Consider the following 24404-nt stretch of genomic DNA (forward strand, 5'->3'; position numbering starts at 1 on the left):
GGCGGGGAAACACTACACAGAGAGCGCCACTGGCAGCATGAATAAAAGGCAGGCAATGCGCGCAGGAGGGGAGGTCCGAGGCCCCGGGTAGGCTACGGGAAAAGGAGGTAGAGGCGGAGTCTGTCTGTGAGCGTATATGCATCTGTGCGCTTCCTCGCTCACCCCTCCTCTTTTTTTCTTTTTTAAACCACCCCACCCCCACCTCTGCTGCCCCCTCCCCCCTTCCCCTCTCCCCGACCCCTCCTCCTCCTCCCCTCCTCCCATCGTGCTTGCCCGCCCCTGAGTCTGGAGCAGCAGCAGCAGCAGCAGCAGTGGAGCTTCACTGCCTCTCCTCGCCTCACAGTGCGGGAATATACCAGCGGAGAGCAGAATGGATACGGAAGGGAGCCAGAGCAGCCTGTCCTCCGGCACGGACAACTCCCCCCACGACCCCTGGTAACAGCCCGAGTCCGTGCGCCCGTGTTTCGCTCGCCTCTCGGCCCGGTTTGAGTTCACCTTGGACTTAAGTTGAGTTCAGTGCGGGGAGCGAAGCCGCGCCGAGACAAAAGACAAGCACGCTGTGTGTGTTATGTGTGTGTGTCTCTCTCTCTATGTGTGGGATGGATAGACTCAGCGGAGGAGACGCAGACGCACCGCTTGCTTTCCGCCTGTTATTTCTCTCTCCCTCCCCTCCTCTTGTTTGTTTATTTTTCTCGCTTTTCCACCAGAAGGCCACATTGTAACTTCTCTTCCATCATCTGGAAAATCCTCTCCTTTTTTTCCTCCTCCTCCTCCTCTAGGGGATTATAACGGCCCGACTGGCCGATTGGTGACTTCGCAACATGGCCGATGCTTTCTTCTTACTTTATTGATGCTATATTACGCACAGATCCTCCAGATCCCCCCCCTTCACTCCACGAATGTGCATGTGTTGTGCTTAAAAGACGCTTTGAGAAAAAAATCTGTGACTTACAGCTTCTGTTTCTCTCATTCAGCAAAATGTTCATCGGGGGTCTGAGTTGGCAGACAACACAAGGTGAGCTGTCCCGCACGCTACTTTAATAAGTCTGGATGAAAGCCTCCTGTTTACTCCTTTTTAAATATAACGTTTGCTCTAATAATAGCTGTGGCGATAACCTGCGAGGCTTCTTGAAGTTTTAAGGAGAAACGCGGTGAACAGTTCAAATCAAAGCCTCCTATTCATTAAGGATCAAGCTCTAGGTTTAGAGTCGGGAGACGCAGGAGATTAATCGTGCGCACACGACGACTTGTCTGCCTTCCTTTCCTGTGCACTCGTTACACTCTTAATAACCCGAGGAGGGCATTCAGAGTAGAAAAAAAGGAAAAAAACACTAAAGTGATCGATTAATCACCGATAAAGCTGGAAGTTGGGCTCGTCATCATGGGCCACGCTAGTGTTGTTGTTTTCCTTATTGGTAGCACTCCGCTCAATTCATTCATTTATTCGAAGAGCCGTGAGCGCAGGCTGACGCACGGGCACAGTTTAGTCTTGTTGCGACGGCCCGTGTTATTATCTCCACTGCTGCTGCTTCTGCTGCTGCTGTGTCAAAACAGCGAGCGTCACCAAGTGTGTAGCTTTGTTTGTGGTCCGCAGGGCCTAATGGGGCTGGTTGTGCTGAATGGCCAAAGAGAGCCCGGTGTATAAACCTCGGCAGGACACACGCACACAAACACAACGTGGTCCGCCCGACCCCCATTGTCTCGCTTCAGCCACTGCACAGCACACCAGGGCCCTGTTTAGAGAGAAGTCCTTCTCTCATTCCCTTCCCCTTTAACAGTGTCTCCCCGGTGTCTTTGCAGAGGGCTTGAAGGAGTACTTCTGCAAATTCGGCGAGGTGAAGGAGTGCATGGTGATGCGGGATCCCGTTACCAAGCGGTCGAGGTAAGAAGGAGGCGTGTGCGCTCCGCCGTCCTATCACCGGATGCCTCATGCTCTTCCATGCTTTTCCATGAGAGCTGTCGTGAGTTTGCATTCTGATTTTGTCACTTGCGTGTGCTTTCTCCCCCCCGCGTTTTACAGAGGGTTCGGCTTTGTAACATACACAGAACAAGCCGGTGTGGAAAAGGTTTTGGCACAAAACAGACACGAGCTGGATTCTAAAACGGTGAGTTCTTAAACTTTTGAAGTGGATGGTACAACTTGGGCAACTTTTCTTACTCTGGGAGTGTGTAGCCTGTTTCTTCCCCCCCACCCCTTCTCTCTCTCGGTGCATTTTACCTCCAACCCTATGGCTTGTAAAGTTGAGGAGTGCATTTTGGAGCCCACACCCCTCCTCCTCCTCTCCTCTTTTGCTCATTTCCCCCTCCAAATCCTGGTTCAGGGCGCCAACATGAAAGCGTTCTTTCTTGGTCTTCATTGCCATGGTTACCTGGGGACCTGAATGGGGTGGGAGCCCCTTTGCAAAAACCCTCACAGGTTTTTATGCACAGTAGAGAGTTCACAAGTTTTTCCCCTTCTTCTTTTTTTCATAGGAAATAGCAAGTGATAAGTTTTTTTTAGTGGCAGCTCTCAGAGTTTTTGGGGGGTGGCAAGAATTGTGGGAGTGGATTCCAAAACTGATGGCAGGGAGAAGGAAGACTGTGGGGTCAGAGCAGCTGAATTTAAATAGTGATGTAACTCTGAGATTTGTGAGTGTGTGTCTCTGTGATTTCCCCCTCCTACACTGCTTAAACATGAAAAAACAAATGTGGGCAAATTTCACAAACCACTCACCAAACCAGTGGACAGGCAGCACCCTTGTGTTCAGGTAATCCATATTTTTGCGAGAGACAGTGACTTGGGCACGAGTGCGAATCTCTTTGGTTTGTTTTGGTGAGAATCCGAGGCCCACATTTGAATATCTATTAAAGTGTGAATGCCTCTGTCTGGGTAATGCAGATTGGTTGTAGGATTGGGGACTGGGTGTGTCTTTGTCAGCTTGTTGTCTTTCCTAACCACACACACAATAGGATCATTTGAGAGTGAAAATCGGTGGCACAGAAAGTCAGCAGGGCCCAGGGGCAGAGGAAAGGTAGAGTTGGTTAGTTTGTTGGAGCAGGCCTGTTGCTGGGGGTGACGCCAGCCTCAGGAGACGGTGCTGTAACTGCACAGCCCAGTGGGATTTATGTCTCCATAACAACTTCTCAGCTATTTTGCATTGACTTAAGGTTTGGTTGATTGGGTGGCACAAAGATGGTGTCAAGTTTTGTCGGGCATTTATAAGTACGCAAGATTATGATATCATGTTTGTTTTTTTAAGTGAGACTCTTCATAATTTAGAAAGTTTAAAGATGCAGTTTCGTGAAATAATCAGACCTTCAAGCACCACCGCTGGAGGTCCTGATATTTATTACAAAATGAGCGCTGCTGCTGGTAATCTCTCCATATATATTTTTTTATTATTCCTTTTTCACCTTGCTTGGAAGTAGGTTCTAAGAAGCTGCAAAATATTACTCAGTGAGTCATGTTACCTCTTAAAACTAGGTGCTGCCAGAGCCTTTGAGAGCCAGACCCTCTGTATTTGTGTGTGTGTGGGATGTGAACGCTGGTTTTGGACGCCTCTGGTAGCTCAGCTTGGCAGGCCACTGGTGGGGTTAGGCGTTGCCCTATTATAAACCAAAATACGGCATAAGGCTAAACAATAATAATGTTAATGACTCAAATGCAAGGCTGGGTTGCTCAGGTTGTTGTGGCAGCAGTCTGCGGGGGGAAGCGTGCCATGGTACCATTTATCCAACAAGGCGTTTTAAATGGGGGGTATGGTTGCCATTTTGTTGTTCCATTTTTGGAAATTTGAGCCCAGAATTTATTTGTTGCAAATCTCATATTTGCCAAATTGGGATGTATTTTCTTTTTTCTTGCCTTGCTTGTAGCTTAATTCTCGAAACGCTACACAAAACATATTTGAGAGAACGTTTTTGCATCACACCTGGAGTCTCCCTCTCCACAGTATTGTTTGATCAGCCTGAGACGTGAAAGAGGCATTCCTCACAGGCACGAGGAAGAATATTTGATGCTGTGATGTGTATGCCTTGTTATGCTGAGCTTTGGTTTGCGAGAAAATATGTGAAAGGCATGAAGCGGGGACGGGCGATGTGAAAAGGAGAAAATGCACAGGGTGAGAAGTCAGGTGCAAACTAACCGGTGCAAGGTCCACGCTGCTTGGTTAGAAGCGGTATTAAACATTTACAGTCCTGTTACATCGTGCTAGCTGCCCTCGGAAAATGAAAGTCACAGGTTAAAATATGAAGTGAACTGTTGTAATTGTTCAGTTATAATGCAATAAGGCTGTCTGTTGTGTTCAGTGAGAGGGTCTGTCGAGGTTGTTGTTTTGGTTCGAGGTTAGATTTCCTGTCGGGGGCAGAGTGTGGCCTCGGGGCATTGGTGTGCTGCTGTATTTCCCTGGCCGGAGAAGAAGGGCACAACTGGTATTTGTTTTCTTGGAGAAAATGCTTCACTGGAACCGGTTACGGGAAGAAGTAAAAGACGAGGCCAGATATTCTCTGAAAAGAGACCACTTCTCGCTCCCTCTGTGCGGTGATTTCAGATTTTTAAAAAATTGTGGTGAATTATGGTTTTTGGTGATTAGTGTGATTATTTGGCATTTGCTATTTCTTCACAGGGAACTCTGTCTCTCAAAACGACCCCCTAAAAAGCCCAGTGTAGTGCTGAATACAGGTTACTGAAAACATTTTTAATAGAAGGCACAGACAGATAAGAAACACACTGATTATTTTTATTTTATGTGATTTGTTTTTAGCGCAAGTAAGCTGGAATGTCCTTTTCAAGGTGTTTTATATAGTAGGTGGAAATTGCTGCTTTTAGCGCGACTTGTCTGCGAGGCTAAAGAAGTCGTCAGCATTGTGCTAATATAGCCGCTTTCATCTGTAGCCCATGACATATGTTAGCAGCAGCCACTGTGGGCCACAGGCCCCATAGTCTGCAGTTGCTAGTGGTCTAACACCTGGTTAGTGGAGAGTTTAAATGCCAGGATGGGCTGCTCGCTCCTGATTGGAAGATTAGCTGTTAATGCTGACGTGCACGAAACAAGGAGAAGGGGGATGGAGAAGGTGAAGAATAGGAGAGAAGGGAAGGCACTGTGCTGTAATTAGTATGGATCTGTAAAGCAACTAATCGGATTGAATGAAACAAACTGGATTGGGCTCCTGAGGTCCGTGCACGACATCAGATCCGGGATAAAGCTTGGAGCAGCTCTGAAGGTGGAGCGAGAGAGCTCTCTTGTCATGTTAAATGTACACAAACCCCCACCCCAACAGTAAACACAACCGAGCACAGCAGCCACACGGGTTAGGCGCTCACATAGAGGGTTACAAGCGGTAGGGACGGGGTTAGGTTGGAGGACCTCATTAGTGAGCTTCGTTAACTAATTACTGTGCCATTCTTCAGCTGTGCAGATTGACCCGGCTGGCCTGAGCCCAAACCAAGTCTCCCTCTTACACTGTGTGCATGTATTGACATGTCAGCCCCTTTCGTGTCCTTGGGTGTTTATAGCTTTTGTTAAGCTCATATTGATTATTTTGTCATAATGACGGTAGCCCGTGGTGTCTTTTTATCAACGTGGTTGCCCTTTTCTTGCGAGAATGTCTTGGAAACTCGGCCAGTGTATCAGAGCTTGAATGTCTGTGTGTATATGCTTGTGTTTTCACCTATGAACTTTGCACGTATGTCACTTTGTATCCTCGTGTTAGCGTTTCCACTCTCGCTGCATTGTTTGGGTGCTTGTGAATGTGTGTGTGTAAGTGTATATGTATGTGTGCCTGTGGGGGTAGCACGGGAGCCCCAGTTCCTCTACGGGCCCATCTGTTTTGTACTCTTTGTCCTGTTAATTAATGAAATCAGAGGGGCTGCCTGCTGGGACTGCCCCACTGCACCACCACACTGGACAGGCCCGCTTTCTCATGGGCTGACTCTGTTTTCCAAATGAATGCCTTCTCTTTCTCTCTGTGCTCTCTCACCTTTACACGTACGCATCTACTGGTTTGGCATTTTTAAAAAAAATTTTCAAAATTTATTTATGCTTTGATTTTTGTTTTCCAGTTTGTAACACTGGTGGACACGCCGCGCCCTGCGAGGTGACTATTGGTCGTAGATTAGAGTAGTCTTAAAAGCTAAAACCACTAAAATCATACTGCAGGCTCTGCTGTCACTATGCTGCTTAGAATGAGCGGAGGTTGGATGTCATGAAGCAGGATGTTAGACCAGTTCATGAACACTCAGTTATAACTCTTGTCTGTCAAGTCTGGGAAAAGCACCTTTTTTTTTCTTTCTAGAAAGGTTTTCACATTTTTCTTGAGTAGTTACGCTTTCACCAGTATGATTGGGAACGCTACGTGGCCGAGCTTCTTTTCAAATGTCAAGCCACCGAAGAGCTATTTCTGAGTGTTGCAAACAGTGACCTGGCTAAGTCATTTCACTTTTTGCTTTGTGGCCTATCTGTCTTCCTTGAGGCTAATCCGCCACTCTGATAGATGCTTTAGTTTTCATTTTTATTATTGCCTCCCTCTGAGTACTGCCAGATGTAGAAATTACATGTTAGATATATTCTGTTACTTCACTGAAGTGGAACGATTTTTTTTAACAGCATGGCATGACAGTAGCTGTAGTAGCACTGCTACAGATATTACATTAGGCCTAACGTAGCCTAGCTGGTAACCTTCAGTATTTTGAAGAGCTTCTGATAATTTACTAGCTGTAACAATACTGTTAATTTGTAAAAATGTGAAGTATGATGGGTAATCTGATCCTAAAATTTATTAGCAAGACTGCTACATCAGTGTGATCACATATCTTGATTTCTTAGGTATTTAATTAGCCCATAAAAAATCATAATTTGTGTCCCGTCTTCAACCCCTCACCCCCAATTGGTCGCGTCAGATAATTGCCCCTTCTAGAGCCTGGTTCTGCTGGAGGCTTCTTCCTGTTAAAGGGGAGTTTTTCCTTCCCACTGTCAACAAGTGCTTGCTCATAGGTGCGAGGGTCCTCTTGGCGATTTCTCTCTATTATTTTACATCATAAAGTAATTTGAGATGACTGTAATGGTGATTTGGTGCTATGTAAATACAGTTGAATTGAATTGAGTCATGCAAACATACTGATTTCACACTTCTTAAAAGAAAGGCGGTTTCCGAGAAAACTTAACTAATCAACATGCTGCTGGATGAATAAAAAAAAAGACTTGGACATTAGTGCTTGTTTACAACTAGCTTATAGAAACTGATGTTTTTTTTCTTCGTGTGTTTACAATGGTGATAACAATGGACAATGTGGCTCGTGTTAGATGTCTGACCGCTGTCATTCTCAGCTCATGCTCTGCCACATGATCGCCTCAAGGCAGCTCCTGCCCTCTTGTCGTGTTAAAACAGTACAAGGCAGGTGGGCTGAACAAGGCAGTGACCTCTCAGCACTTCAGTGCCAAGAGGAACAACGGACATTTTGCCCACGTACGCCAACCGGTGATGTCATTAGGATGTTACAGACGCTTGGAGTTGTTTAATTGTGATAATTATATTGCGCTGTAATATAAATGAGTTTCTTTCCAGTAGTACAGTTGTACTATAACTCTATTGTTTTTAGTAAACAGTGAAACTAGTGTGTAGAAATTGATGCATCTGAGTTTGCAGTATTTGGGCTGGAATGATGTGAAGAAAAGCTTTGATATTAACTCTAAGTTTATACATATCTTCTCTCATTAAATACATTTCAAACATAGACTCCACAAAAAAGATGTTTAATTATTTTAAAAACATTTTTATTGAACAAGGTCAAATGCTGCCATGCTGGGTGTGAATGCGCGGTGTGAGTAAAATGAATTCTCTTACTCATGTTCATCGTGCTTGATCACGGCAGTGACCCGATGTTCAGTTTATAAGTCAGTATTATTTGTGACACATTTAAATAAAAATGGCTAAAAAAAGCTGAATCATGTAGCGGGCAAACGCACACATCTGTAACACTGTAATGTCACATTTGGTCCACACTGACACAGAAATGCTGTGTTGTCATTGTTTGTGAGCGCGCTCGGTTGTAGCGGATAGTCGCTGGTGGCTTCGTGCGTCCTTGTCACCTTAGTCTTTGTGCGCTGACCAGCTGGAGGTGACATGGCTCTTCTCATCTTTGTGTCCCACTTTAAGGTGTAAAGTCCCTCTGCAATCCCTTCCAAGGACGCTGCAGCTGCATCTTAGTTACACAGCGCTGTGCTCTCGAAGCGGCGGCAAATGTGAAGCACTTAAAGGTCCTCGAAGGATATATGTGTCAGTAGATTTGTCATCAGAAGCAGGGAATTATCACAGGGGCGAGATGAAAGGATTGTTTGAATATTGAACGAACACCCTCCTTTGTGTCGTGCGTATTGTTCACATTAGAACTAATTATTTTAAGCTATTTCACAGGGCACTTTTTACTGCCAATATCAATTCAATACCTCTGATAGCGGCTGTGGGAGACACGAGGGGTTTCGCTTCACACATCCAATTATTAGAACAAAGATGAAACTCTAAGACCATAATACACTACAAGGTCCTGTGACCTAAAAATCATCTCACTCGTCGGTTTGAGTGAGAATAACACGAGATTCCGCACAAATTTAAAATGCCAGGCCGAGCTTTGCATATTTAGCATTATTAAAGGCCAGCTCATTCAAAGCTCATTTACTTCTAATTTTATCTGTAACCTTGACCAATGCTGAGACATTCCAGTGGGGAGGAATATGGATACAGTCAAATCGAGCTAATCCAAAATGGAGCTTGTCAGGATTTGTGAGATTTAGAAAAAAAAAAATCTATGTGTGATATATTCAGAATCTTAGATGCTCATTTTGGATTCAAGACTGCCCCGCTCTGTGTAGTTTGTGGCGAAGATGCATTTAGTCGTGTCTCAACACACAATTCAGAGAAAGTACATATTCCTGTCTCACTGTGTATTTTGTTAACTATGCGTGTTTGTTTAGCTGCCGTGTTTGGATTTTCGGGGGCTTGCATAAACAAGGGTCTACTATACATATTCGCGGATTAGCATACGATCTATTTCTGGACCTGTAGTCCAGACTTAGAGGCTCTGTGTTGTAACAAATTCTAGTTAGTTAACAGGGTGATAATTCATTGACGTGCGCAGCGGTTTTTTGAACAGGAACTTTTGAGCAACAAAACCAGAGCAGGTAGAGATTCGGTATCATTGCTGGGAAAAAAAAAAATCAAATGTCAGATATATTTTAATATCGCTTTCCTATATATATATTATGTGCATTTCCAGTCCCCCAACCATTCAATGACACGTTTGAGGCTGGATAACTTGTGTTTATGGTTGCCAGCGATCCAAACTTGCTTATGCCGTGTCTGTTATTAGTATGATGGTACTTCCTTTGTAGCCTTACTGCTCCCAAATCCTTAATAAGTCTGTTATTGGAACAGAGTGTGAATTAGACATCTCTGTGGTCTAATTGACCCCAAACATAATAGTACGGAGCAGAACATGTAGTAACGTGTAGAAGGTGTGCAGCTTGTAAATGTCTTTTTGGCAAATGTAGTTGATTATATGTTTCCTGATGACCAGTCGTAGATTATTTATGCATTTGCTGCCTGTTTCTGTTACAACAGAAAGAGTACAGCATTGATATCTATATATATATTTTTTATAAACAAATCAAATGTATTGATTTATCACTTAAAAAACGACAACAAAAACTCATCATGACTCATCTTTTCCCTACAGATCGACCCAAAGGTGGCGTTTCCCCGCCGGGCTCAGCCCAAGGTGAGTGCACCCTGAAGGAGTTAACAGCAAGGAGGAGTGGAGATGATGTCATGTGTCACCCCTAATAAGGGAGCCCTGGTTGGCTGGGATTAGACTCAGGCACATGATCTAATTGGAGCTACAATCCACTTGTCCAGCCTGACACCATGACCCTGTGTACACAGGCTCCTGCACTGCCGCCTGTATACGTGCACACACGCACACACATGCATTTTCTGGCTCACACCTAAATGGATGCTTGCGCCGATTATTCACCTGCACACATGCTGCTCGCATGCACACGCCTCAGAGGCCTTAAATTGACATCAATTAGTCTGAATTCCAAGAAGAGCTTTAAGCAACCTTTGAGATTAGACAAACGCCAACCAACACAAAGTGTCTTTATCGCAGGCAGCTAGCACAGACCTAATGTTATTAGTGATAAAAGATACCTTCTTCTTCTTTTCCTTCTGCGCTGTTAGCTGGTGACCAGGACAAAGAAGATCTTTGTCGGAGGACTGTCAGTCAATACCACCATCGAAGATGTGAAGCAATATTTTGACCAGTTTGGAAAGGTAAAAAAAATGCACAAACCTACTAAATACTTGCAACCATCATGCTTAAGCCTTCACTCTGAAAAGCTGTCTTTCAGCTGGACTGCTGCTGCTCAACCTTGGTCTGACCTTGACTTACCCTTCACAGATAATACCCATCATATTAGATATATGAGCATTTTAGTGGTTTTTAAGTGGCAGTTGATAGATAGATATGTTGCAAAGCTATATTGTATCAATAAAGGGACAACAAATATCAATTTTTTAATAAATCATTATCATCTCACCTGATAATAGGGGGCGACCTTTTTGCAAGCAGTTGCACTCTGACTGGGACTGACTGGAATCACTCTCAGAGAGGTTTTTAGACATTTGCAGATAATTGCTATTTAATTTATAAATACAGACAGATTGCGTCGACTCAACTGGCTGCCAGCTGTTTGTATTCTGCAGAACAGGATGGCTGCTGAGCACAAATGTAATGGTTAAGTGTGTGCAGGCAGCAGACGATATGTGATTTTTTTTTAAATTTATCACAGTTTATTGCTGTTTTATCAGAAACAGATTGTATATAACTGCAACATTATGACTTATGGCAACATTTGTGGCAGGTTTAAGTGACGGTGTTGGTGTGCTTGACATTAATAACTGAAGTGAGATAACTTTATCTTATTGGATAAAACAGATATTGGCTGTCTTGAGGACATAATTTGTAGTTGAAAAAAGGGTGATAAATCACAATATATGTTACTACAAAAGCTTAATATCTTATCATGAGTGAGATATTGTGATAGTATTGTATCGTGTGGGTGTGTGGTGTTTACATCTTCTACTTTTAACCCAGATTTCTTAAGGTGGATGCTAATATTTTGTCAGCATTTGGCTGCTTGCAGCTCCTCTCTTAGTTTTAAGGAAGAATTAGCTTTTCGATTAGCCTAACAATTCCATTCCATTAGCCAACACTTTAAACTTTTTACAATTTATGAGCGTTAAGGTGTTTCATCTACTTTTAGTTCACAATTTAATAAAGTACAGAAACATTTCAATCAGTTATTTTTGAAGTGAATCATTTTTCAGTGGTTTTCAAGCTTACTGTTAGCTTCTAACAAGTTTTCACACTATAAGTGGGGAATTGTTGTGTTCAGGTGTTACAGTACTTTGATCAAATTACTTGATAAAAATTGTATCAAATTACTTCAGCTTGCCCGCAATCTGTCCGTGTACCTTCTGGTAGCTGCATAAGCACACCCTGGGGTACCTCTGGTTGGGCTTGGCTGCTCTAATGGACTGCATGCCTTTGATAGATTATATTCATCTACTGACTCTGTCCAGCTAAAAGTTTTTTTTAACTTTCCTTTTAAATGTTTTTTTTCCACAGAGAAAAAAAAAACTTTTATGGCTTTTGTTTTAAGCATGTCCGTTTTTCGGTTCAAGTCGAGACACCTTAAAAAGAGAAAGCAGACCTATTTTAGGAGAAAAAGTGAAACGAAGGCACGCAGTGAAAGTGAAAGAAACAAATGCTGCGCTGTTATACATCCTTTTAACCTTAGCTAGCTTCTTCAGAAGTCCTCAGAGTGGGTTTCTCTAAAGAGTGCAAATATCAAAGAGGGGAAACAAAGAAAATGCTGTGTGGTCATCGGTGGTTCTGCTCCGTCAGCTTTAGCATGACTTAGTTTGTTAGTTTATCTCTGTTGTTGGCTGTTTTTGCTCTTTTCTGATCACATATTAGCATTTCTGGCTTCTGCATTTGGCCTGCTTAGCTCTTTTGAAAGAAATTTGGTGAAAGGCAAACACATGCTGTGGAGACAGATGAGTGGCCGGGGGTAGAGGGAGGTTAAAAAAAAAAAAGCAGGAGGGGAAGAGGGAGAGGGAGATGGCAGGGGACTGAAAGGGAAGAAGAAACCCCCCGTGGAGAGAGAGTGGGAGGGGAACTCAGAAAAAGGTTGAAGGGCAGAGGGAAGGAGGAATGCTGAGATAGTAGTGAGGGGCAAAAGTGATTATTAAAGGGGGGGAAAAAGGACCAATCTGATGAGAAATAAGTGTGTTAAATTATCCATAAAGCGTGGCATGTTGGGTTAGTTTTTAGCAAACTACTGTGTGCGCGAATGGAGATCAGCCTTTTCAGTATTAACTAATCAAATGCAACAGCTGCTCCTGTAACAGCCCCCCCACCTTACCCAAAATCAGTACTTCAGACACCCTCCCATCTCACACACACAAACACACACCCTGCTCTAGTCGCTCTCAGCTTGTTGCCGTGGTGACCTGCCTTCGCCCATTGTCCCGCTATAATCCAGTGCTTTTTTTGTGCGTTTCCTTTAAAAAAAATGTGCGAGAAGTGTGTATTTGCATGAATGGAAAGACGGGCGTGCTCGTGAAAGTGTGACAGTGGCATCGTCGTGGATGCGAGCTTGCATGCATTTGTGCCCATGCAGACGGAGAGCGAGGCTCACAGCCGGCGATCCAGTTGTCACAAACATTAAGTGTGCGCCTCTGCCGCCGTTGGTGAGCAGGACAGTCTGAAAATGAGCATTGCTTCAGGATGTGGGCCTAATGGGTTGGAAGAAATTAACAGCACGAAGCTCCTTCTGCCTCGTGTCTGCCTGTGTTTTCTCTCAGTTGGCCTCTGACTCATGCTTGAGGTATTACTGTATTTCAGGTACTGGTTCAAATTTAAAGAACGCCGTTTAATTCCGGCCCGCGTGCTCACGGAAGACCTGGATTTGCGAGCGTGTGACCCGTGGCACAGATTCAGGTGGCTGTTGTGACATGTGACACGTTTCTCCTCGGTGCACTCGCTTAAAATGGCTGTTTGCAGTCTGTGTGCCGAATCATTTCTCCCCGGTGATTACAGACACTCATATCTAAGACAACACTCCCTCCGCAGGATGAGGGAATATTTGGACTGTTTGGACACGTGAGACCAAAGCTGTATCGTGGATAGCGGCGATCCCACAGTGCATTCCTGCTGAGCGGGAGGTATTTCTTGTTTATTATCTGAGCCTGGTTACAAGGTGCAGGTTTGGTTGGAGCAGGACTCAGTGTCCTGTTTATTTTCATACTGTGGTACCGCCTTGCAAGGAAAACACAGAATGCACTCTGCATCTTATGCAAGTCTTTGATATGTGCCGAAGTTGTTGTTGTTTTTTAGCAAGCCTCTAAGAACACCTAGATAAACTTCACTACTTGGACTAGGGTGGCTGCTCAGTTGTTGACGCGTCAGGTGTTCTGGGCCAACCTGAGGAGTCAGACGCTTTTGTTTACATGTGATTTCCTAGTTGAAAAAATCTGAGGGCCTCTTGCTAAATGTTCCCAGGCCAATGAGACTGCAGCAGCCATGTTTCGATTAGAAGTCTGAAATGAGGGTCTTGTAATTTCCCTCAAGCTCATGTGGCTCTTTTTTTTTTTTTTTTTTTGGCCAAAGCTGAATATAAGACCTGTCCACACACAGAAGTGTGTTTAACATTTCAGGCATTAGCATTTCAGGCATTTTGGGCGTACAATCAATTAGGTTTAATCCAAAGGAAATCTCTGTTTTCATGCCTGTTTACCCTGCCTCTCTGTATCCTACACGAAAAGCCCGATGATTTCAAATCTTCATTTTTGAGTAAACCCAGAGAGTAGGTTAGCAAGCAAACGAAGGAGCGGATAGGATGAAAAAAGCAGCATGGACAGGGCAGACGGGAAAAGTTGGGACTCCACTCACCCATGTGAGCTGGCGATTAGAAGGCTTGACTGAACACTTTGTCTGCTGGCCTGTTTAGAGAGAGATGGCCGGAGAGAGCGAGCGAGAATGAAACGAGGGAGGGAGATGTGAGGAGACGGCGGGGAAAAAAATGTGAATGCCACCTTTCATAATCTGGCAGAAAAGTGTAATGGACTTGTCAGCAAACACTTGTTCTTCAGTACAATAGCGGTACGCTTCACTAAAAAGCGGTTATTTTTAATGCCACTCTCGGGAAGCAGCTCGAGATCTCGGCTGACCCTCGTTCTCTGTACATCTGAGAATGTCAGAACTATGAGAATATGACCTTAAGTTTACTTCGGCTCTGCATGCATGCTGAGTAGTTAGCGATAGAGCTGCTGCTAAGTCAATCTCAGAACTCACAGCTATCCAATCAGATTGTCTTACAGCACCCTGGGCAGTGGACATCGTGAGATCTTCTCCTTATTGGTTTTGGCAAAGGCGAGGGGGGCTGGTGTGTGGCCACAGTCTGCAGATCTTTCTGTTCTCATGGAGGACAATTAGCAGAACCATGTTTGCACTACTATACTGCTTATTATCTGTAATATTTTTCTGTTTCCAATACTTAAAATCTCCTCTGGCTGGCAGGGTTTGCTAATCTCTTCCAGAATAGATGTTGCTAATGCTAACAGGAGGACTAGCTGTGAGTGTAACTCTACTCTTATGATAACATGTTGGCCTGCAGCTGTCTACTTGCTGTCCTCTTCCCTGGCTCTCTGCTGTGTCATTGAGTCTGGATGACCGGAAGGCTGGAAGACATGAGGGGGAGAGGAAAGGAGAGGGGAAGGGAGGAGGAGGAGGGGGTTGCAGGATAAAAACTGAATGAAGGACAGCAAGACGAGCACAGGGGGGAGCTCTGTGTGTGTTTGCGTGTGTGTGTCCCATGCTATATGTTAACAAGGATGAGAGTGAGGAGGGCTGTAGACGCAACCTTGATCCTCTTTGCATATATCATTTTTCACTTTCGTTGGTGCAAACACTTGCACAGGCTTGATCTCAATCAGACGAGAAGGCGTGCATGTGTGTTTTTCATCTGAGATACGTTTTAGAAATCAAATGACCTGCCTACCCAGAGGCCTCAGGCACTCAGGTTACACTGGTTTGGGTTTCAGCACGCGCTGCCTAATGAAAATAGCCATGTGGTAGGGCTTTGGCATATTATATCATCGTCCCGATAATATGGTTATTTTTACTGATATAAAAACATCATATCGCGATATCATACATGCTACAGCAACGCCATATTGTCCCCAGTGCAAGCAGCAAGGAGACAGGCCCAGGCATGTCTGACAGCAAGAGCGGTAGCTAGAAAAGCAGCTGCTGCAGCACCCTCCAAGCAAAGCACGGTACTTTGAAAAAATGTGAGAAAATTTGACCCACTAAAGGTGGAAATAACAAACATGGCAAAAACACACCCTTGAGTACAAAGCAGGCTATGAAGCAGGAGATACTAGCAGCCCGTGATGTGGGACCCAACAGTAAACAAATGACTCAACCGAGCATGCTAGAGCACTCTCCATATGACAGGAAGAGCGAACGGCGGATGGAAATTACTGATGCGGTTACACGGTGTTAGAGCAGGGCTTTAAGCAGCTGATTAGAAAGCTCGACCCTGAGAAACAACAGGTAGAAAACACTTTCATCTTTATTGTGTGACAATACTGTGCAGGCTGCTGACAAGTTGCAAGGTTAAGTTACTGTAGTTACTGTTAAACTAAAGCACGACGCAGTTATTTTATAGTTTTACTTAAATGTCCCAGGGAAAGCACAACCTGGGCTAGTTTTGTGCTCACGTTTGAATTTCTGCTGTGTCACTGTATATACTGCTGTGTCACTCACTACCATTGCACTGTAACGCTCCTGCAGCTGCTGCTGGCACCTTGTTTCAATAGATTCACACTTGTAATTAGGAAGTGTATCATCAGTGACAGCAGCTCATTGGAAAAGAAGGTTGGTAAATGCTCTTCATTTACTTACACTTACAAATGCTGCCGCCTGCAAGCTGCGAGCGTCGATACGACGTTCAGTCTTCTTTTTAAATATATTGTTGTTTTCTTGAAATAATCACGATATAATGTTGAAGCTGTCCATGCAGTCACGCTCATGTGTCTCTGTTGTTTTGCTGCTAAAGACTGAAAATGTGAAAGTTTTTACTTCCACCTTGATCCCAGGCCTTGGCTTCTCCGTGTGTCTCCTTATGCCGTCAGAAGCTGCTAACTTTCCTGCCAGTGAAGGACGAAGCAGGGAGGGAGGGAATGGGATAAAAAAAAAAAAGGGGGGGAGGAGGTGGAATATGAATAGGGCAGTGGAGTGAGTGCAAAAAGGAAAGTGGAGGGAGAAGTAGAATAAAAGGAGAGCGTGTTGACAAAAACCTCAGCTCACTTCGTTCTCTACTCTATAATCCAGAATGCTCACTGGCAGGCTTCCTACCTGCCATCAAGACTTTTAACTTTTTTCAATCTTCTTATTGCTGTTATTCATCACAGCATTATTTATCAGCCCTTCTTCTTTTCTCTCCAGCCATTGAAATGAGCTGGAGTGGGTGTATGTGCTTGTGGGGGGGGGGGGTGAATTCTTCTAATTGAAATTCTTTGCATGGTCTCCATGGGAATGGTAAACTTTGCAGAGAGGGAAAGAAAGACAGCGAGGGTGAACAAACGAAAGCAAAAGAAGGGCGAGAGCGGGACAGAGTTTGTAAGAACTCTGCCTCCGTCCTGGAGGCAGAGCGAAGAATGGGAAACATTCAGCGCCTCTTTTTTACCGCTGATATATTGCATTTCATTTTATTTTTTTACACGGCGCCCTCTTTCCCCCTGTTTTCCCCGTCGCTCTCTTCCCCTCTCACCCTTCCATTCTTTTTTTCTTCTCTCCTTTGTCACCTGTCACCCCGCCCAAGTCTCTGCCCTCCACCCTCTCCATCTGTTTTCTCCTCTTACTCCGATGCTAAAGAGGGACAATGGCACCCCATGCTGTGTAATGATGTGCACGCGCGCGCGCGTGTTAAGATGTCCGAGCTCATCTATTCTGTGCTTTGTTCTCACAGGTCGATGATGCCATGCTCATGTTTGACAAAACAACCAACAGACATAGAGGTGCGTACCCAGAGTTATACTCAAATGTGCACCCGCCCGCATTATGTTGATACGCTTAAGTGGGACCACGATGGAGTCATTAGCTCTGGTGATCTAGCTAAAAAAAAATTCAAACAAACAAATTTTTCTTAACGTTGTCTTTCCTCGCTCTCGCCTACTTCTGTTTATACAAAGTCAGGATCTAAGTTAAGACAAGTGGGGAAGGGGGGAGAAAGAAAGGAGCAGGGTGGAGTTAGCCACGCCCTATCCCCCCTCTCCTCCATGATGCTAACACCTTAATTGACAAGCAAGACCTGTGAGGTTGGCCTCAGCTCTTTGGGTTGCACGTTACAAAAGGGAGACATTAAAGTGATCACATGTTTTCTGATAACTGTGCTCGTTCTTCCATCTCATTATAGCCACTCATATCCAGAGCCCGTGTAAAGGTGGAAAATTCAACATGCTTTCAAATGTTGCTCAAATGTTAGAAGGGTTTCTTTAAGAGTTTTTTTCTCTCGCTCTTTTCCAGGTTTTGGTTTTGTTACCTTTGAGAATGAAGATGTGGTTGAGAAAGTGTGTGAGATCCACTTCCATGAGATCAACAACAAAATGGTACGGACGTGAGCTGTAAAAAATATTTAGAGCGTGGTTTACTCGGTGGTGTAGGGATTTGTTCCCAGTGTCCCAACTGCCAGACCGAATCATGTGGCGTAACTGTTGAGTGTCTTTATTTCAGTAGTTTTTTTTTTACTAACTCACTGTTTTCTTTGCTTCAGGTGGAGTGCAAGAAAGCCCAGCCCAAGGAGGTGATGACGCCGACAGGCTCAGCCAGAGGCCGTTCCAGGGTGATGCCCTACGGGATGGACGCTTTTATGCTGGGCATTGGCATGTTAGGTAAAGTATTAAACAAACAGCAAATGCAGTATCTGAAAAAATCACTGTTAATCAAGTGCTAGCACTGACTGACACCATTTTTCTTTACGAAGACAGAAATAACAGATTATGCAAGTATGTGTGTGTAGCTTAGTTTTAGATTGTACTTATTCTAAAAATACTCAAAAAAAGTAACAGTAGAATAAACTCAGACATCTAGAATGTGGAAAAACACCGAAACGAGACATATTTCTGTATGTGTTGCTGATCAGAAATAACAGAAAAGGAACCAAATCACAATATTGACTCAAATTTCAGTAGTGCCTTGAAAATGTCTTCTGTGCATTAATTTAGCTGGGAATAGCTCAGCAATTTGAACGCATTTCTTAGGTTTCCTCATTCACACTGAAGGAGCTGCTTTAAAAATTAAGAAATGTCATATTGTAGGTGCACCCTCCGTTCAGAAATATTTAGGCTACGTAAGCTAAACGCCTGCTTTCAATGACGTTATTCTCTGTGATGTATCGAATGTTTAGAGGTCACGGACTGAAGGGCTCCACACGCTGGAGTAAAAATACAGTATGAAGAGATCCTCATTGAGAAATCAAAACCGAGAGCTACATCAGCTGTAGTTTGTGGTTGTTTGATGCCCTCTACTGGCAAATTTCAGATCGTAATACATAATCTCAGTAAGGGCCTGTAAATGTCAGTGACTCATACTACTAGGTCTGGCTCATGTGTAATTCATCTCTAATGACCCCATTTCCCGCAGACGTTAAGCTAATGTGTATGCCTGGATCACCAAGTGTCCGGAGCTTCGCCTTAAATTTCGAAATATTCCGAGGTTGATTAAAATGAACCCCGGATGAGGGAAAGCAAAATCAAATAAATGACCTTAAATCACTCAGTAGTTAATAATAGCCATCTTTACTGTAACTCCTTCGTAGCTGCACTCTGTTGTACAAGAGCAGAGGAAATTAGCTTATAGGAGATCGCTTAGCTAACTGCCACTGCAGCAGGTGAATGTATGACTGCACTCTTGAGGTGGTTCCAAAAATAAACCTGGATAGATCAGATGGCTAGATCTGCCTGTGTGTACTCATCGTGATTTCTGCTCACACACCAAGCAGCCTCCCCTAAAACTCATTTTCTGAGTTCGCCATCATGCTCCTTTATACAGTCAATTAATCCTCTCTCTCTTTCTCTCTCCAACAGGCTACCCGGGTTTTCAGACTGCTACCTACACCAGCCGCAGTTACTCTGGTATCGCGCCCGGATACACCTACCAGTTCCCAGGTACGTCTGCATAAGCCACACAGCTCACTGACTCTCTTTAGGCCTGCAGACAGGGACAGAGTAAAGGCTAAAGGCTACAGGCTGCGGCATGCTGACAGTTTTTAACAGTGCGAGGCGAAACATGTATGAACAGCAACGGCCACGTGGCTAGAGGTTCATGTGCGCGCTCAGATTCGCGTGTCATGCCGCCTTCATTTCAGCTGCAGCAAGTGTGATTTTAAAGTGCTCTTGTCTGTAACTTAAACCCTCTGCACTTTCTGAAACACTGTCTTCTGTTTCGAATGTTAGTTACTGATGTTTTTTGCCTTTCATTTGTGATATTAGACCTTCTTCCTCTTATATTCTTCTTTGTTTATTTGATCTGCTTATGTAAGCCCCATTCAATTGGCCGTATCGCCCCTCCTTTTCCTTTGCTCCCACCTTCCTGCCTGTCCTTACAGTAGGTTTTCTTTTTTTGTTTTGTTCTCTTTTGTTTTTACTTTCTGTGCTCGTGCATCTGTGTTGACATTGTCTCTGTGTGCGTGTGTGCCTTTGTAGTATGGCTGGTGGATGGCGACTATTTACAAAGACATTTTTCTCTCTCTGGATCTTCTCTGTTTCTAGAATTCCATTTAGAGAGGACCCCCCTCCTGACATCATCCCACCCTCCTGAGCTGGCAGGTGAGTGTTGCCGCAACCCCTCTGAGAACCTAAAAAGAAAACCCGAAGCTCTTTAGCAGCAGAAACCCAAGTTAAACCACGAAGACCATCTTTACTAAATGCAGTAACCCTGAATCACTGGGATACTTCTTCAAAAACAAAAGCAGCATAACCCAAAAAACAAACCTGTTTACTTTTACTTTTAAAATCAGATTTAGATTTAATTTTTGATTTAAGAAATAGTCCGCCTATGTACACGTGAGGCAATCCAGCAGCAGGTAGAAATAGGGTTCAAAGGTAATGCAAACGACCTTGTAAGACTTTTCAAGAATCAAACTTTAAGTAGTTTCTGTGAACATATCGGTTGTTTTTGCGAAGCTACTGTGGAGGTCGCCTTAAAATGTCTTTTTCCCTTAAGCACCATAAAATATGAACCCCCAGGTATTGGTTAGCACTGTTATAGTAAGAAGGTTTCTGGCTCAGACCTCCTGGCCGGCTGGATTCTGTGCGGAGTTTGCATGCTGTCTCCTCCCACAGTCCAAAGACATGCATGTTAGGTTAATCTGTGATTGGCCATAGGTGTGAATGTAAAAGTGTGTGATTGTCTGTCTCTCTTTTCGAACCCACTGACCAGTGACCTACCCCGGGTCTACCATGCGTCTTGCCTAAACTCATCTTGGGTGGGCTACAGCCTCCCATCAACCTTCAACTGGATAAGCAGTTAAGGAAATTGATGGAGCGATTTATGGATGTACACTAAACGATCTAACGAGTTCCATTTTTCTTTGAAGACTACTTCTGACAGAGGTGACAAGATATGATGATATATTGGGCTAAAAGCTTTTAGGTTGCTCCTAACTCTGCCGGTAAATACTTTTAGCCTTTGGATGTGTTGTGCATGCAGCCGATCTACAAGCAGCTGCGCCTTTACACTGACATCTAGTGGCTCTGAGCTGTACTTACATTTTTACTTGGAAACGCCATCCTCTTTGATTTTAGCCATCATTTTGTATCTTATTTAATGCGTCAAGCCAGATGCTATAGGATGTTGGATCATTAAACCTTACACCAGTGGTATTTAAATGACATGTCAGATCTCTGGGTCAGCTCTCTGTTCAGCCACACTGAGCTGTAGATCATGACATACGTGTTGTGTGACAGTTTTGTTTGTTGTGTAATCCTCAGCCATTCCCCTGACTGCATACGGACCAATGGCAGCAGCTGCAGCAGCCGCCGCGGTAGTTAGAGGTATGTCCCTGTTTGTCTGCGAAAGAGTGTGAACAGCAGGAGTGTGTGCATGTTTACAAATTTGCATGCTCGCCTTACTCACAATGAGCACGTGCGTGATGGCCTGGTTGGAGAAATAAAGGAATATTTTTAGACATGTGCATGTTTCTATGTGTGTGTGTGTGTGAGAGAGAAAACCCTCCAGTGTTTAAGACTGACTTGTCTCTCCTGGCTCTCAGGCTCCACCCCTTCACGCACAGCTGGCTTCCTGGGCACCAGCAGCCCTGGACCAATGGCTGACCTGTACGCTGCAGCCAATCAGGACTCAGGAGTCAGCAGCTACATCAGTGCAGCTAGCCCCGCCCCCAGCACAGGGTTCAGCCATGGTATAGGGGTAGGTCACATGCTCCCTTCCTCACCCACCAACTCAGACTTACATGCATGCATGAATGCACACGTGTGTTGACAAAGCTGCTAGAAGTGTATTCATCTTTGCCTCTATGTGTGTGTATGTGTGTGTCCTCAGGGTCCTCTGATTGCTACTGCCTTCACTAATGGCTACCACTGAGAAGTCTCAGGTCACCGAGGGATGGGAGGGCGTCTCCTCTGCTGATGAGCCAATCACAATGCTGACTGCCCACTGATGGCACAACCTGATTGGCCGGCCACCGGCTCTTTACCGGGCTCTCCTGGCTCCATATGGCTCCGCCCACCGACTGAATATCTTTTTAAATCCAGAACTCTTGTTTCTGCTGTACTAATCTCACTTCAACATAACTTCCCTGTTTTCTCCTCTTTTGTCCTCATCATGTAGTCTAATAACTAGAGCCCACCCCCTCTCCCCCCTCAGTTATCCATTTTTTTCCTTTTGAAGCTGAGAAAAAGAAACTGCAAAAAAAAAAAAAAAAAAAAAAATCTCCGAGGAAACATTTGTCATCGTTGACAAAGACACAGACAACTATTTTGAGTTTTTATTATCGTCATTTTAAACTTCACTTCCATCGTGAATCCTTCCCAGCTGTCGTGCTGATGTTAACAGAAGCAGAAAGAAGGCAAAAAAAAGAAAGCTGTGCGAGATGAGATGGGTCTCAAAGCCGTTTTTAACAAAGGAAGAACAAATCCAACACAGTCCTTTTTTTAACTCGAGTCTCACAGAAACATGGAGGGAAAAAAAAACACCAACCAACAACAACAACAAAAGTTAAATGTATATTTTGGTAGTCTCTAAAAACAAACAAAAAAAAACCTTTGTAATATTGTTATTAATATTGACATAATAATCTGTAAGGTATTTTATTCTGTAATTGGTTTTAAAGCAATGTTTTTATGTCTTCCTGTAAAATATTGTAAATAGACATTGGGTGAGGTAGGGTGGGTGTGGGATGGGTGTGGGAGGGAGGGGTCACTGAACCGGCTGGCATGTCATTGGTTGGTTTGGAAAAGGGTTAACAGCAATTTGACTGGATGTCATTTACTACTCTCTGCGGTCATCTCACTACTTTTATGGGTATGCATACGCCATTATGTGTACACTGTGGGGCAGTCCACTCTAGCGTCACTTCAGCGCAACGCTATCCAGGATAGCTGTTGGCGAATAAACTTCCACGAGCTTGTCTGACATATTTTTTTTCAGTTGACACATTTTTGTTTGTTTGTTACCAGGTCATATTTTTGTTTGTTTGATTTAAGTCTTTCAAAAAAAAAAAGAGAGAGAAAAAAATAAGCGAATTTGTCTCTTGCGTCTTCGTGGAAAACAGTTTATGAAACCACGATGGGACTTTGGATGATTAACAACTTTAAAACAGGAGAAATAAGGGGTTTCTGGCGATTCGGGACTTGACTTCACTTCCTGATTTTTGAAAATATTATATATATATTTTTTTGCGCGTTTCTCTTCTTAATGTTTTTGTTTATTTTAATTCTTTTAAGAAAATTCTTTTATGCGGTGTTCTCCACCGTGACAAACAAATGAAGGACATTCTCAGAGAAGCAGTTGTAGAAAAATCACGATCATGTTCTTTCCTCTTATCACTATTGAAGGTGCATGTGATTGCGTCTGCGTGTGTGCGTGCGTGCGTGCGTGCGAGTGTTTGTGCGCATACATCAAGGTGTAATATGGAACTACTTTCGTCAGCGAAGGAGCGTTTTGATTGCCTTTTTTTCCTTTGGTACTGAAAAAAAAAAACAGAACGTTTGCCCTGCTCCATTTGGGTTCATCTGCTCTTCTCCCCCCTGACTCTCTCCCATTCCACACTTCGTTTTAATAAATTTGTGCACCTCTGGAACCAACAGATAACTGTTTATATATAGTTGCTGCTCAGTGTGGTGGTGAACAGACAGGGTTTTGGGCAGGGAACCAGAAATGGAACAGGGTCTCGCTCCCAGTCGGCTCTGATACGGGGGCCTCAGTACAAGACGGCGCTGGCTGGCAGGAAAAGTCAAAAAGCTGGAACAAATTCAACCTTTGCAAAAACAAGTAGCCTGTTTGTTCAGCCTTCTTGCTGCAGCCTGTTTGATGTTCAGCACAGCAGAAAACTTCCTGATCCAGCCAGTAGTTCCTCTGTCAGACGGGCTGGGACATGATAAAAGAAAAAAAAAAAAAACTACTGCTGGACACCAACACTGTAACTTTTTAACTTACAATAAAGCAATAAGTTATTTTTTACCTTACAAATGAAAATAGTACTATTATTGGTAATAGCAGACGACAAGTGGATAATTCTGCGGCATTAAGACTTATTTTCAGAAAAAAAAGAAACTATATTTTTCTGTTTTGAGATCTTGTTCCCCTTGTATATTGATTTTAATGATGTCTTTTGTTGTGCTGTTGTAAGGAAAAGGGCCAATGCTTTGAATGGAGTTTGTAGCTCTACATGAGCTCGGTTAAAGTTTAAGATTTGGGCTGTCCCCCGCCAAGCTTTACAGCAATGCTTTTCTTTTTTTTTCTTCTTTTTTTTTCTTTGTTTTTTTTCCTGACAGTTTCAATTTGAAAATCCTAATAAATTATTCTAAAGTGTTTGTGACTCCTTTTTTTTTTTAACCCAACATTTGTTCACATGCGCACTGAAGTCATGTGAACTGACCTGCGTGTTTGAAATCTTAAGAGCAAATGCCACCTCTTAAATTGGTATACTGGCACAAATAGTCGGCGTATGTAACTGCCAAACTTCAACTGCTGAGGCTGAAAAATGAAGCCAAAACACGAGTGCCAAAAGTTGCAGTTCACAGAATGGCCATTTGAGGCTGGATTCGCTCCCTTAATCAAATGCACA

At 43.8% G+C, this 24404-nt stretch overlaps 1 protein-coding gene across 2 annotated transcripts; it reads left to right on the top strand.

Annotated features, from left to right (window-relative positions):
- The first annotated feature begins 263 nt into the window (after positions 1-263).
- LOC309707476 (RNA-binding protein Musashi homolog 1-like) lies at positions 264-24148 on the top strand. 2 transcript variants are annotated; one of them, XM_082534835.1, is made up of 14 exons: positions 264-435; positions 975-1015; positions 1801-1882; positions 2021-2105; positions 9707-9748; positions 10210-10302; positions 17070-17118; positions 17627-17709; positions 17874-17991; positions 19186-19266; positions 19870-19926; positions 21091-21153; positions 21372-21526; positions 21659-24148. In XM_082534835.1, exons 1-14 carry the CDS (start codon positions 371-373, stop codon positions 21698-21700), a joined length of 1056 nt encoding a protein of 351 aa, XP_082390961.1. In that variant the 5' UTR covers positions 264-370; the 3' UTR covers positions 21701-24148. The 2 variants fall into 2 exon arrangements, with proteins under 2 accessions (XP_082390961.1, XP_082390962.1); XM_082534836.1 differs by lacking the exons at positions 264-435; positions 975-1015; positions 1801-1882; positions 2021-2105 and adding exons at positions 5906-5963; positions 6038-6072.
- The last annotated feature ends 256 nt before the right edge of the window (positions 24149-24404 follow it).

This window comes from Aulonocara stuartgranti (genome assembly GCF_965226115.1).
Source record: "Aulonocara stuartgranti genome assembly, chromosome: 5".
NCBI classification, from domain to species: Eukaryota; Metazoa; Chordata; class Actinopteri; order Cichliformes; family Cichlidae; genus Aulonocara; species Aulonocara stuartgranti.